The 14,178-nt window shown below is 50.4% G+C and overlaps 2 protein-coding genes across 3 annotated transcripts in view; one reads left to right on the top strand and one right to left on the bottom strand.

Annotated features, from left to right (window-relative positions):
* The window catches only part of NRL (neural retina leucine zipper), a 29,505-nt gene that overhangs the window by 4,065 nt on the left and 11,262 nt on the right, over positions 1–14,178 (top strand). The gene's annotated exons all lie outside the window — the stretch shown is intronic.
* Positions 3,009–13,299, bottom strand: PCK2 (phosphoenolpyruvate carboxykinase 2, mitochondrial). The gene is made up of 10 exons (XM_042942800.1): positions 13,036–13,299; positions 10,764–11,009; positions 10,124–10,308; positions 9,833–10,036; positions 9,266–9,453; positions 8,796–8,958; positions 8,330–8,548; positions 5,772–5,909; positions 5,397–5,492; positions 3,009–5,157 (listed from the first exon to the last, which is right to left on the bottom strand). Exons 1-10 carry the CDS (start codon positions 13,062–13,064, stop codon positions 4,703–4,705), a joined length of 1,923 nt encoding a protein of 640 aa, XP_042798734.1. The 5' UTR covers positions 13,065–13,299; the 3' UTR covers positions 3,009–4,702.

Here is a 14,178-nt window from a genome sequence, read left to right as displayed (position 1 = left end):
AGAAGACTTGGTGCTGTCAGCACAGAGCTTGACACGGCTGGAAGGCTGGACTTCACAAACCGTGAGATCATGACCTGAGCCAAAACCATAACCAACTGAGCCACCCAGGTGCCCCAATTGATTGATTTTTGTATGTAAGTATTAAGCTTTTGAATGTAATTGTTACTTGTGACTTAACAATACTTTTATTTTTTATTTTAGAGCGTGCGAGTGGGGGAGAGGGGCAGAGGGAAAGAGAGAATCTTAGGCAGGCACCACGCTCAGTGGGAGCTGGACTCAAGGCTCTACCCTATGACCCTGTGATCATGACCTGAACCAAAATCAAAGAGTTGGAGGCTCAACTGACTGAGCCATCCAGGTGCCCCTTATAATACTTTTTAAATGTATATGGACATTTATGTCTTAGGATATACTATGTGTTCCATTGAAAGAAATATACCATTTCATAATTAAGTCATTTTGAGAAACTATTGGCCTTCCCTCTCATGATTTTGAAATTGGGTATGTTGCTTGGTGACATTTTGTGAAGTGCTTTTCATTGGGCAGCTTCGTGTTTTCCCAGCCACACTTGAAGCCGCTTAATGCCACAGAGAACTTTTCTACCTTCAGCACCCATTTTAGGACTTGTTCTAGTGATTGCTAAGTAAATGTCAGCTAATTGACTTTCTTTGGGACCTGACTTGTGCTATTTCCTGTTCATTAGCATCCCCACTAGAGGGCAGGCTGGGCTAGAGAGGAGAGAGGGGGAGCAGATTTTTCTTTTCTGGCTAATCCTGGCCTCCCTCTCCCCCACCCCACCTTGCAGGCTGGCAACTGCAGAGTTTCTCGGACACGTGTACAGCTCTGGGCTACACAAGGGAAAGTTGTCTTCCGAAGCGACTGATTACATTATCTTCTTGTAGCATTCTGTGTAGAAGGAAAGGGGAAGTATGTTAATTTACCTAGGATTTAAATTCTGTTGACCAAAAAGCAATTGAGTAACTATGGGATTTCTAATACTCTCATGTCCTGTGACCTTGAGAATCAGAAATTTTTGTGTGCCAGAGAGGAGGTACAGATGTGATACAGAAGCTAAAAACCCTTTCTTTAGCCAGGAATTTGAATAGGAACTATCAGTATGAACTCATGAAGTGTTTTATCTTACTATATCTGTTGAAAAGGTCTAGAAACAATGACCAATCCAGTAGTAGATCTTAAAATGCCATTTCCCATGGAAAGCCACCAGAGCTTAAAGAAATGGCTGATTCCAGGTCTGGGGCAGAAAATGTACGAGACAAACACGGAACAGCTTATCTTACCAGATAGCAAGAAGCCAGCAAACACTATCAGGGTAATGTCAAAAGGACTCAGTGGCTTGGTCGGTTAAGCGTCCAACTCTTGATTTTGGCTCAGGTCATGATTTCACGGTTCATGGATTTGAGCCCTGTGTTGGCCTCTTCTCTCTGCCCATCCCCCACTTGCTCTCTCTCAAAAATAAATAAACTTAAAAAAAAAAAAAGGACTCAGGAGCCAAGTTCTCATGGCCAAAGATGGGATAATTTGAGCACTAAAAGGGTAACTTCATTGGGGCGTCTGGGTGGCTCAGTCGGTTAAGTGTCCACTTTTGGCTCAGGTCATGATCTTGCAGTTCATGAGTTTGAGCCCTGTGTCGGGCTCTGTGCTGACAGCTCAGAGCCTGGAGCCTGCTTCAAATTCTGTGTCTCCCTCTCACTCTGTTCCTCCCCCGCTCACGCTCTTTCTCTCTCTCTCTCTCCCTCAAAAATAAATAAAGCTTAAAAAAAATAAATAAAAGGGTAACTTCATAAACATTAAGTATGTTTAAATCCATGAGTTCATAATGGTGTATGTGTGTGTGTAAGTAACTAATTGTTTGCCCTTTTGCAGGATGATAGAAAATTAAATCATATTGGAGATGGTAAATAAAGGAAAAGAATCCATTACTTTGTTGCTTCTCTATAAACTATACCTGGAGGTAATGAAATAGAATATAAAGGGAGTGTCCTTTTGTAAAACTTCCAACAATTATGACAGTTTGAATATAGCTGTCTTGAAATTCCTGGTAAATTAATGAATCTAGGCATTAAGCATCTAGGTCTGGATGCTTCAATGATTAAATTAAGGGAAAAGAAAGGAATGGAGGGGGAACTTATAGATTGAGACTTAAAAGGCATATGAAATTCTTAAAAATGGGCAAAGCTGAACCATAATGTCTACAGATCCACACTTGGGTGATAAAACTACAAAAATAAACTTAAAGGACATAATTATCATGCATCACAATATCCATCTATGCCAGGAAGGAGGGGCTATGATGAAGGTGAAGAATGTAGGGATGGGGTGGCTGGGCTTTGGGTGTCTGCAAAGTTCTGTTTTTTTTCTCTGGATGATGGTTTACAAGTGTTCACTTTCTGTTAGTTTATTAAGCTATACCTTTGTTTTTCATGGTTTTCTGTATCTGTGTTTTAACATAAAATAAAAAGATGAGGGATGCCTGGCTGGCTCAGTCATAAGAGCATGCGACTCGATCTTGGGGTTGTGAATTCAAGCGCCATGGTGGCTGTAGACATTACTTAAATAAATAAAAAACTTAAAGTAAAATAAAAAGATTAACTAAAATGTGTTAGGGACACCTTAGTGGCTCAGTCGGTTAAGCGTCGAACTCTTGATTTTGGCTCAGGTCGTAACCTCACAGTTCAGTGAGATGGAGCCCTGGCATTGGTCTCTGTGCTTAGTGTGGAGCTGGCTTGGGATTCTCTCTCCCTTTCTCTCTGCCCGTCTCTCCCTCTCTCAAAATAAACTTAAAAAAAAATTAAAAGTGTGTTAACTACATTTTATCATTTCTCTGCAGGGCATGTAGCCTAATTTTATTCTAATTGTCAAAATAATTTTTAAGGCTAATACCTTTAAATCACTGGGCATTTAGATACCTGGAGGGCTCTGGAACCCCAGTTCCCTGCCTCTTTCATGGAGGGACTTATTTCCAAACCAATTTTCTTTCTCCTCTAAATTTTATTTACATTGCTCACTCTCCTCTTAAACTGTAGCATCAGCAATATATGACATAGGCTTACAGGGCACACTCTAGTCAATATAGAGTGGAAAGGTGAGAGCAGCTAACATACAGTCAGTGGTTACTCCATGCCAGGAACAGTTCTGAGTGCTGGCTCCACTGACCTTTAATCCTTCTAACAACACCGAGGTGCAGGCACATCCCGGTTTTAGAGATGAAGAAACCCAGAGGCACCTGACTCTACCGTGTGCCTAACATCTCTGTTGTACCGCCTCTGATCATTTTCTCAGGTATCGCATGCCATTGATGAAGCTGAAGATTTGGCTGTATATTTTTAAGTGTAATAGACTCCATTACTAACTATACATTAACATGTGATCCACTCTGACCTTAGCTGCTTCTCTGCTTACACATGATAGCTGGTTATTGGCTGTTCTCTATGAAACACTTGGTGTTTCCTCCTCCAGTTTTTTCTTTTGCAGCAATTCCCAGAAACTCCATTTTATTTGTTGGAGTTTATTCTCATTTTCTGGGTGTGGACTTCCATCCTACCAGTCTGTTTATACATGCCCTCAGCCTGATTCAGATCAGAGGTGAAGTTATCCCTCAGCCAGCGCCCCTGATTTATGGAGGATCATCGCTCCCTTTGTGGTCTTCCTATAAAGCTGATTTCTGAGGATTTAGGCCAAGGCCTTGCTACTTAAACTATGGTCCCTGGACCAGCAGCATCAACATCAATTAGGAGCGTGTAAGAAAAATAATCTCCTGGCCACTCCAGACCTGCTGAATGAGCATTTTATCAAGATCCCCAGGTGATTCATATGCACTTTTAAGTCTGAGAAGCATGGAGTAGGGGACATCTAAAATCCTTATAGTTCTCCAGTCTATGCTGCTATGAGAGATGTCTATGCGGTTATTGTTTAGCCTTGGTTCTCCTGTTTGCTGTGTGGGCTTGGGCAATTACTTGACCTCTGTATGCCTTTGTTTCTTCATCTGTAATGTGGTACTTGCTTCAAAGGGTTGTTTTGTAACGTGCTCAGAACAGTACCTGGCACACAGAAGGTACTATAAGTGTTAGCTCTCTTAATATTGAATGAGCTTTCATGAATGCTTTGGAGTCCCAGTGTCAGGTCAAGCAGGAAGAAGAACAGGTTTGATGACTGACAATGGAACTGCTTCACTGGGGATGGGACTATAGAGGCTTCTGGTCTCCAAGTGGGAGGTCAGAAATTTAAGGCCTGGAGGCTATATGGAGTAGCTGGTAGAGGGCCCTGTCTTTTTAAGAACTGGGGACACACAGCAGATGCGCCTTCTCCCAGAAATTCCCACTTATATGGCCCAGTGGTAGCGCTGCCTGTGAGAAAGGTCCTGGAAATCACCGGGCTGCGCCAGGCCAGGCTGCACCAGGGTGCTGGCTGCTTGGAGAGCTGCAAGAAGTCTATGAAATTGGTGTTAGAGAGAAGCCTGTGAAGACAGGCAGGAACGAAACAGCACAAAAGTTGTGTAAAGTAAATGAGCATCTCTTATTATTAGCATGTTGGAGAAGGCCTGTGGCCTGGTCTCATGGCACCCAGATGTTAGTTCTATCCAATTGCTCATACTTTCTGCAAGCCTGGTGGCTCTCCTATCCCTAGATGGCGGCCAGGACAGATGGGGGGGTGCTGTGTTCTCCTACTAGCCTGGAGCCTCAGGTCACATTCTGCGCACACGTCCCTCCAGGGCCTCCAGTTCAGCCAACACCTCCTTGGGCAGATCCTGATTGACTTGCTCTGTCAGGTAGCTCCGAATGTCACGCACCTCCTGTTCCCAGAAGTCCTTGGGGAGTGAGAATAGCTGTGTGGTATCTATGGCTCCCAGACCACTGAGATCCAAGGCACCTTCCTTTGGCACCAGCCCGATGGGCGTCTCTCGGGCACTGTCCTCCCCCTCTAGCCGCCGGCAGATCCAGTCTAGCACCCGAGCATTCTCTCCAAAGCCTGGCCACAGGAAGTGGCCCGCCTCATCCCGCCGGAACCAGTTGACGTGGAAGATGCGGGGTAGCCGGGCCCCCTTGCGCTCCTCCATGCTCAGCCAGTGTTCTAGGTAGCGCCCAAAGTTGTAGCCAAAAAAGGGCCGCATGGCAAATGGGTCGTGCATGATGACCTTCCCTGGGGAGGGGAGCAGGATGGGTAAGGAATCTTCCTCCTAACTGGAGAAGAGAAGGGCACCCTGCATCCAGCTGGAGGAAGTTGGGAAATGTTGGTGGCTCCAGAAGATCCTCAGAGTGGGGTGAAGAGAAGGGATTGGGAAAAGAGACCCATGGAAAGGGCAGGCAGGAGGAAGGGAGAAAGGTCTGTCTCAGAAAGGGAGAGAAGCAGCCATGTGGGTGTATAGGGATGGCACTCACCTTTGTGTTCAGCTGCAGCAGTGGACTCAGAGCGCATAGCACTGCCTACAAACACCCCGTGGCGCCAGTTGAAGGCCTCATATACCAAGGGTACTCCTAGAACACCATTGAACAGGGTCACAGGCAGCTTTTGTCTGTGGGCCCTCACCACATCCCTCCTGGTGATCTTGATTCCTGGTCTCTCTCTCCTAGTATCTCTGCTTTCCCATTTTCAAACCCCATGCCTCCCCATATTTTGCATTCTGAGGGGACAGCTCTAGAGATAGACAGCTACAGTTGGCAATCTAGGCTGAGCTTTAAGTATAAGAGGGAGGTGGGCCCTGAGATAGAAACAGACCTTTTACCAAGAAGGCATGGAGCCCACACAATGCTTACCTTTGGGTCTGCGGCCTCCAAAGATGATGGCATCAATGGGGACACCCTCAGGGGCCTCCCAGGCTGGGTCCATGATGGGGCACTGGCGAGCCGGGGCACAAAAGCGAGAGTTGGGATGTGCACAGGGCTCCTTGTCTCCTGGCAGGGGAAATACAAATACTTTCAGTTCCAAGGGCTTTTCCACCCCCAACACACACATATATTTGCATGCACTCTTGCAAAATTTCTGTTTGCGTCAACTCCCTGCAACCTTGTGTGGTAAGGAGCAGGGAGAAGGGAGCCAGGACATCTTTCCCAAAAGATCAGGTTATTTATCCATAATGGTGCTACCAGCTGTGCTATGTGAGAAAGAATGGGCAAGGAATTGGGGTTTAGCAGGACACTACTGTCTATGCCAAGCTGTAGCTACTTGGCATTGTCCAGTGCTCAAGAGAATGGGCTTAGATCTTGGCATAAGGTTTTCGCAGAAATTTTATCCCAGAAATGATTTATATATGGGATTAAAAAAAATTTTTTTAATGTTTATTTATTATTGAGAGACAGAGACACAGAGCGTGAGCAGGGGAGGGGCAGAGAGAGGGGGAGACACAGACTCTGAAGCAGGCTCCAGGCTCTGAGCTGTCAGCACAGAGCCTGATGTGAGGTTCAAACCCACGAACTGTGAGATCATGACCTGAGCTGAAGTTGGTCACCCAACCAGCTGAACCACCCAGGCGCCCCACTGTGGGATTATTATTTAAACAAACATTCAAACCTAAAGCAAAAACTGAGGCTGTCAATGAGTACTTCAGACAATTGACTTTCCATCAGCAAATAGAGGAAGATGGGGTCTTCTGAGCTTTCAAAATGTAAACAGCAATTGATTTTGAAGCTAGAAGAATTTTGGTGATTTCCCTGGGTCTCCTTAGACCCAGAGGGAACAATATGTCTTGAAGACCTCACATATAACCTGGGCAGGTGAAACCTGAGGAGCATAGGACATTTGGTCCCTAGGGAGAGAATGGGACCAAGTCAGTGGCATGTGTATAAAGCACCACCAGGGGGTCCTAAATGGACACAGTAGCTTCTCTGCTGGAGGTTGCTGGTTAGACCTGGGAAGGGGGGCAAGGGAGTTGTACAGCCAGCCCATCTCTCCCTGCCGCGCCCCCCGCCCCTGCCCAGCGCCTGCTTCCACTTGCATGTAAGAGCCTCTTGCACTTCCAGCAGCCCCCAATTTAGGACCCTGGCACAGGGTATTATTCTGGGAATAGCAGCTGGGCACAACATGCCCTAGTTATACCCGTGAATCTAGAGATGATGAAAGGGTTGGGGAGCTAGCCTGCGGGGAAGTATGAAAGTTTCTTGGGTTTCTCAGTTGGGTGGGAAGGCCAAGGAGGGCTTAATGATGGTGGTGGAGAAAGCAAGGGGTGATTAGATAAGGAGGGAGAATGCTTGGTCAGTCCGGAAGACGTGAATGTAGGCTTCAGTGACCACAAGGCCACCCTCCCCAGCATGCCCTTCTTTGCTTCCATTCTTAGGTCTCTGGGCTAACTGCAGAAGGTCCAGAGTGCAGGGTTGGGGGAGGGGCAGGGCTGCTAGGCATCAGGGGCGATGGCAGGGTTGAGAAACTAGCTGTTAGAAGAGGCTAAAGAGCTGGTCTGATTTCGCCTGGAAGGATTTGGGTGTGCGTGTTAGAGGGATAGAGAAGGGTGAGGGTAACAACGCTGACCTTTAGACAATAATTATTATACAAGGGATGGTGGGAGCCAAGTGGCAGGGGGAGGGGCAGGCTTCCTCCTCCCTAATGGGTCAAACTTTGTGGACTATGCTTTGAGCCCAAGTCCTTGTGTAAAAATTTTCAAAACAGTCCTTCCCTTTCCTTTTTAAAAAAATTCCAAGAGCACCTGGGTGGTTCAGTTAAGTGTCTGACTCTTGATTTCAGCTCAGGTCATGATCTCAGGGTTTGTGAGTTCGAGCCCTGCTTTGGGGTCTGTGCTTCAGTGCTTCCCCACTTGTTCTCTCTCTCTCTCTCTCTCAAATAAACTTAAAAAAAAAAAAAGCTCCAGCTTACTTTTATCGGAAATTTGCTATGTATTCAGCACTATGCTGAACACTTTGCATGCATTATTATTTCTTAAAGTTTATTTATTTAGTTTGAGGGGGAAAGGGGCAGAGAGAGAGGGAGGAGAGAGAATCCCAAGTAGGGGCTCAAACTCACGATCTGTGAGATCATGACCTGAGCCGAAATCAAGACACGGACGCTTAACCAATGGCACTCCTGCATGCATTATTTAATTTAACTCTCCAACAGCCGAGATAGGTACTTTGGTAACTGCCTCCATTTAGCTGATGGGGCAATTGAAGTTCATGAGGGTAAGCAGCTTAGCCAGGTCCCAAAGCCAATACCTGGAGTTGGGACTTGACCTGAGATCTCACCTGGGGTTAGAAACCGGGAATATTTATAATTTCCTGTGACTCCCAGAGGTCCTGGAGGACAGCCACAGGTTGTGGAGAAGCCTTTTACATCATCAAGGTGCTGAGCCCTAGGGGCTGTATCATGACTCCCCCATCATACATACCAGGTTTCCAGGGTTTTCCCAGCCAGGAGGTCACAGTGACACCAGGTGGAAGAGGCTGGTCAATGCCCTCCCAGTACACTCCACCATCACTGGTCTCAGCCACATTGGTGAAAAGAGTGTTACTCTGGATTGTGGCCATGGCATTGGGATTAGTGGTGGCAGAGGTGCCAGGGGCCACGCCGAAGAAGCCATTCTCAGGGTTGATGGCCCGGAGTCGACCTGTCAGGAGCAGAAGTGAAGGAAAGGAAGGATCAACCAGTAAGAGTTGAGAGGTGCGTCCATGGAAGGTCCTATTCTGTTCCCTCTTGCCCTGAGCTGGCCCCCAGATCTTATGGAGAAAGCCCTTCTGTCTCTAGGGTGGGTAGACTGCCAGGAGGTATAGGGCAGGGTCCACCATGAGCAGTGAAGGGGAGACTCCTATGCTCTGGTATGAGCCAGAACTGAGTATGATCCATGGGCCTCTCACCGTCACTGTCAAACCTCATCCAGGCAATGTCATCCCCCACACACTCCACTTTCCAGCCTGGCAGTGCTGGCCGCATCATGGCCAGGTTAGTCTTGCCGCAGGCGCTGGGGAAGGCGGCTGCCACATAGCGCTTCTTCCCTGCGGGGTTGGTGATACCCAGGATCTGCGTGTCGAGGAGGGAGGGAACAAAGAGGAGGTCAGTTATGGTCTGCACAGAAAGGACAGCTAGGGGTTAACAGGGAGGACAAATAATTATTGCCTAAACAGGTGCACCACCTTGCCACAGGGCTGGTGTGGCAGCAAGTTGAAGCCCCCTCAATGGTCAGCAGCCTGGGGCCAAAGCTTTGGTCATTTGGGCAGAGTCCCTCCCAACCGGCCCGGCACCTGGCGGTGGGGAGGTGAGGCTGACCAGCCAGGCCCCACTCCTGCCCTGCTCCCTGCAGCTGCCTAGGTCCTCACCAGGCCCTCACCAGCATGTGCTCCGCCAGCCAGCCCTCATCCCGGGCCAGCCGAGAGGCGATGCGAAGGGCAAAGCACTTCTTGCCCAGCAAGGAGTTGCCGCCATAGCCGCTGCCGAAGGAGACGATCTCTCTCTGGTCAGGCACGTGGCCAATCAGGGTTTTCTCTGGGTTGCATGGCCAATGGCTCACCGGCTCCCCTGGGGACAATGGGGTTATGGGGTCATGGGGCCGGCTGTTGGTAGGGGCATGAGGAACTGGGGCATTAGGAGCTGGAGGGTATTGGGATTGGCAGGAGAGACACTGAGGAGTGGTGGTGGTGCCAATGAGTAGCTTACCACCCCCCCACACCCCCAGTATCTATCAGCTCCTACGTCCCTGTTCTGGGACATGACATGGATAAGTGACTTTTTTCAATCTTGTGCAAATTGCTCTGCCAACACAGCATTGCCCCAGCCCAGACTGCTGCTTTAGATTTTGGGAATGAGGTGTTTCACTAATTCAGATGGGTAGGATTGAGGGTTTCCTCTGAATGCAAGCAGGTCTCTGTGGCCTCCCCTAGGCAGGGTAGGCGCTCACCTTGCCCAGTCAGGGGCTGGCCCACAGAGTGCAGACACTTGACAAAGTTGCCATCTCCCAGGGCCTGAAGCACAGGCGTCCCCAGCCGGGTCATGATGCGCATGCTTGCCACCACGTAGGCCGAATCAGTGAGCTGCACTCCGATTCGGGACAGTGGGGAGCCCACGGGACCCATGCTGAATGGAAGCACATACATGGTTCGGCCTATGGAGGAAAAATACCACCAGGATGAAGGGTTCTAACCTGTTAATATCTTCAGTGCCCCTGCTTCTGTGTCCCTGCCCCGGTTACCCTGCATGCAGCCTGGAAACCTCTCATCCACAGCTTGCTGGAACTCAGCTGGGGACATCCAGTTGCCTAGCTGCCCACGGGCCCCACCAGCCGGGAGGGGCACTGTGTCCCGTTGAGAAGGAGTTACAATCACTGTCTTGCTCTCTACTCGTGCCACATCCTTGGGGTCTGTGCGGGCCAGCCAGCTGGGGGAGAAAGGATTATCAGGAAGACGTGGCCAGATGATCTCCCTCATCCCCAGACCCAATCTTTCAAGTCCAACTTTGACTCTATGTCTTTTGTGGGTCTTATTTTTGCCCATCCATTTGCACCTCAGTTGCTTGCTCCAGATTTTGTCCCATCTAAGGGGTAGTTCCTTTGGCCCAGCCTTCTAAAGGCCTCTGCCCTCGGCAAAAACTCTGAACTTGGAAGAGGGGAAAAAAAAAAAAGCAAAGGTTTTTATTTGTATTAGCTTCTTTCCTTAACATAAAAAATATAGACCAATCCCACTAATTCCTAATTCTGTTTCCCCCAGAGCTCCCATTCTTGCTCATTCCATTGGGATGGTCTAGTTAAATTTGATGTTTGTCTTGGTAAACCCAACGTGGCCTCTGTCCAATAAGCTGTTCCCATCCCATGGGTCACGGGGCTCAGGGCTTACCAGTTGTTGTACTTGGGGAGCTTTCGGATAAGTCCCTGCTTTTCCAGTAGGGCCAATGTGGCAGTGTTCTCAGCCTCGGTGCCATCACAGATGTGGATGCCCTCTGGTTGGCACAGGCGGGCACTGCGCTCCACAAAGTCTCGAACTCCAGCGGGCAGCTGGCTCAGATCTCCACTGAGTACTCGTAGGGTCTGGATGCTGCGCCATGATGACCAGCCCCAGGGGCTCAGCCCAGGCCAGCTAAGCCTAAGACAAGAAATAGGTAATGGGCTGGGTGTTCTCATGGAAGATGGGCAAGTCAAGGGGACAGAAAGCTTAGGCTGCCATGGAGCATGCTAAAACAGGTCTTGGTGCAGGCACCTTGAAGAGCAGGTGAGAGTAGGTGTGTGGGACGGGTTCAGGCCACGTGTACCTTGTGGCCTCCATGAGTCTCAGTGAGTGTGTTTTCTTGTCAGCAAGGGACAAATATTGCCAAAGGAGCATAAAGGCACATGCCTGGTGGCGTGGAGGGTATATGTCGGCATGCTGAGGTTATTGCAGTCTTAACCCATGCCCACGTTTAACTCTGTCTGGTCAAGGTTGGAAATGAGGAGGTGCCCTATGACCCAGTGTCGATAAACTGTGCCCTGGTGACAGCTACATGGGTCTGGTAGTTAAAGCCCTCATCCCTGTTCTTTCCATTCTTAAGTATAGTTTTTATAAGTTAAAAAAGCAGCTGCTTTTACTTTTTTCTTCTGGTGTGTATAAGACTGTGAAAGCCTCAGCAAAGGACCCAGTCTTTGAGATGGTACAGTCCCAGGTTTCCAGATTAGGGCTCTTGCACAGAGAGTTGGTAACTGGGTATTGGGGTTCCAGGCATCAGAGCTAGGGCTGCCCACCTGGGCCAACAAGGGTTGCATAAGATATTACTATTGGGTAGGTATCTTTGAGCTGGGTGGAAGGCTGACTGTTGGGGAATGTCAATGGCTGGGGTACATGCCCATTCCCATGAGGGCAGGGTCCCTGTTCTCTGTCCCTTCACACCCCTGGGAGAGGGAGAAGCAGGGTCTGCTCTGATTGGCCCGGACCCAGGGTGGAGTGACCCAGAGAGAGCAAAGGCCAAGAGAGGGAAGTTGCCCTTCTCTGATGCCAGGGCCTCGCCCACCAGAAACTGCTCCACACATCAGACTGCATGTCCCTGTTCCTCCCCTTAGAGGTCAAATGCCTAGAGAGTTTTGGGTGTTGGTGGTAGGTGGTAACATCAGACTGCAGAAAGCTCAGTTAAACTTAGGCTGTAAGCCTGGGGAAGGGAGACAGCTCAGACCATGGATATGGGAGTTGGAACCTGGCTAGAGTGGACCTGGGCTGGCAGGATTCAAACCCAGTGTGGCCTCAGGGGCAGAGGAAGAGGACTCCTGGGACCTGGCATTAATTTGAAAGGCAGACCCTCTCCCCGCAGGGGGCCTGGCTCAGGAAGTCTCTGGTGATCCTCTCTGACTCTCCACCAGTGGGACCCTCTCCTTTTCCTCTGCTCCAGAGGCCACCCACATGGGCTGGCCAAGAGGAACCAGCTGTGGGAGAGACTTGGGGGTTAGCTCAGACTTTGGGACACATGCTGGGGAGAAGGGAGGCCACAGAGGAACGACAGGAAGCTGTGAAAAGGGAGCAGGGCCTAGGAGCTTCCGTCCCAGACAGAGGCGAAGCCAACCTATTAGAATTGAAGGCAACTTGTCCCCCTCCTCCACCTTGTTTCCCTCTTTCCCCTGGCCGCAGGTCCCTTGGCTGCGCCAGGCTTCCCTCCAGGTTCCAGTTCGCGGGAGGTCGGAAATGGAGGTTTACCTTCTGCCTTCTTTGGGGAGTTCTGAGCTCAATCCCCCAGGGGTTCATGCACCCTTGACCCCAGGGTCCTACCGCGCTTCTAATAGCAACTGGGGCACAAGAGTTACATCTTAAAGAAAAGGAGAAGACGAGGAGACAGGGCTCTGTGGGGGCGAGCGAGGAGGGGAGGAAGTTGTGAGTGGCAGATCGAGACGGCGCGGTCAGAGATCAGCAAAGCAGGGACGGGGGAGGAGGGGACGGAAGCGGAGAGACTCGGAGCGGCGGCGGCCGCCCCAGATCTCCCGCGAGACACGGGCCAGAGAGGTTGGGGATGGAGACACACTCGCCCCGGGCCCGCCTCCTCCTCGGCTGAGAAAGCCGGCGGAGGCTGGCGGGCATGAGAGCGCCATTGGCAGCCCCGAGGGGGCGAGCGCGGCGGAAGGTGCGGGTCGGCCCCGGGCTAGGGCTCACTCACCGCAGGCCGGGGCGGTACACAGCAGCCATGGCACCTGGGGCTGCGGGGTGGCCACGAGAACCGAGCGGAGCCGGGGAGATAGGCGGGGAAAGAGGGTGCGCTGCTAAGCGAGCGGGAGCGAAGGCTGGGCGGGAGGCGCTTAAAAAGGAGGCGGGCGGGAGGGCGCAGGGGCGGAACCTCGCTGGGCCCGCGCGACCCTCTCTATGCCCTAGCCACACAGCCGCTCCCCCAGGGCACCAGGCCCCGGCCGGACCAGACGCCTCCCCTCCCCCAGCATCCTAGCCCCCACACCCATCTCTCTCATTGGACAGCTGGGCCCCCTACTCGGCTCCCCGCCTCCGCGAGGCTCCGCCCCCCGCTCCGCCTCGCCCCCTGCACATGATGTAACTTTGAGGACTCTTGCTACCGAGAGATAGCGACTGGGAGACAACGGGGTGGCAAACAAGCTAGGAACGAGGGGGGAAGCCAGGGCGAGGGCCCACGGAGGCTGGGAGTCCAGAAACCGAGGGTTGGGCATTGTCTTTTCTCTTCTCCTGGGGACTGGACACCGTAAGACCCATGTTTTTCTGTTTTCCAGGGTCCCAAAGCTAACGTTTTCTTGGTCCCCACCTCCTAAATACCTGTTTCTTCTCCCCCTAATGAGGGTTCTCTTCTGCCTTCCCATAAAATGATGGCGTCTCTCTACCCCAGAGTCTCTAATTTGGGCCTCTGCCCTGGCTATTCTTTCCACATTCCCCTGAAGAACTAGTCTGTCCCACCCAACCACCACCATAAAGTCCTCAGGTAATTTGTCAAGTTATGTCTCCATCCAGACATCTCTCTTCAACTTGATACCATTGGGTACCACCCCAAATGCCATAGTACCTGAGACTCAACATGCCTGTAGTAGGCACCTGCCCAGCATCCACTCCCCCTTTCTGGTAATATCACCCTGATGTTCCTTTACGGAACTACCTCCTCAGTCCATGGAGGCAATCATATAGGTCTCCTGTGGGTAGGCTCTCAGTTTGACCAATTTGTGTCTTCCTCACTTTGGCCACAGCAATTGGGAATGTTTAGGGATGGGCATGAGATCCCTCTCTGGAGCTTTTTCTGTAGACTTTCAAAATGAGCTCTTTCTGCTGGATTTGCTGAGCTGGTGGG

Source organism: Panthera leo, chromosome B3, assembly GCF_018350215.1.
Source record: "Panthera leo isolate Ple1 chromosome B3, P.leo_Ple1_pat1.1, whole genome shotgun sequence".
NCBI classification, from domain to species: Eukaryota; Metazoa; Chordata; class Mammalia; order Carnivora; family Felidae; genus Panthera; species Panthera leo.
This window is presented reverse-complemented; position numbering and strand designations above follow the sequence as displayed.

Bases quoted from the DNA above. Each gene is read 5' to 3' on its own strand.
- PCK2 (XM_042942800.1), bottom strand. From the start codon at position 13,064: ATGGCTGCTGTGTACCGCCCCGGCCTGCG. The intron at 10,309-10,763 runs GTAAGCCCTGAG...TTTCTCCCCCAG, and splicing joins CTCCCCAAGTACAACAACTG to CTGGCTGGCCCGCACAGACC. The intron at 5,493-5,771 runs GTAAGCATTGTG...ATGGTGTTCTAG, and splicing joins TGGAGGCCGCAGACCCAAAG to GAGTACCCTTGGTATATGAG.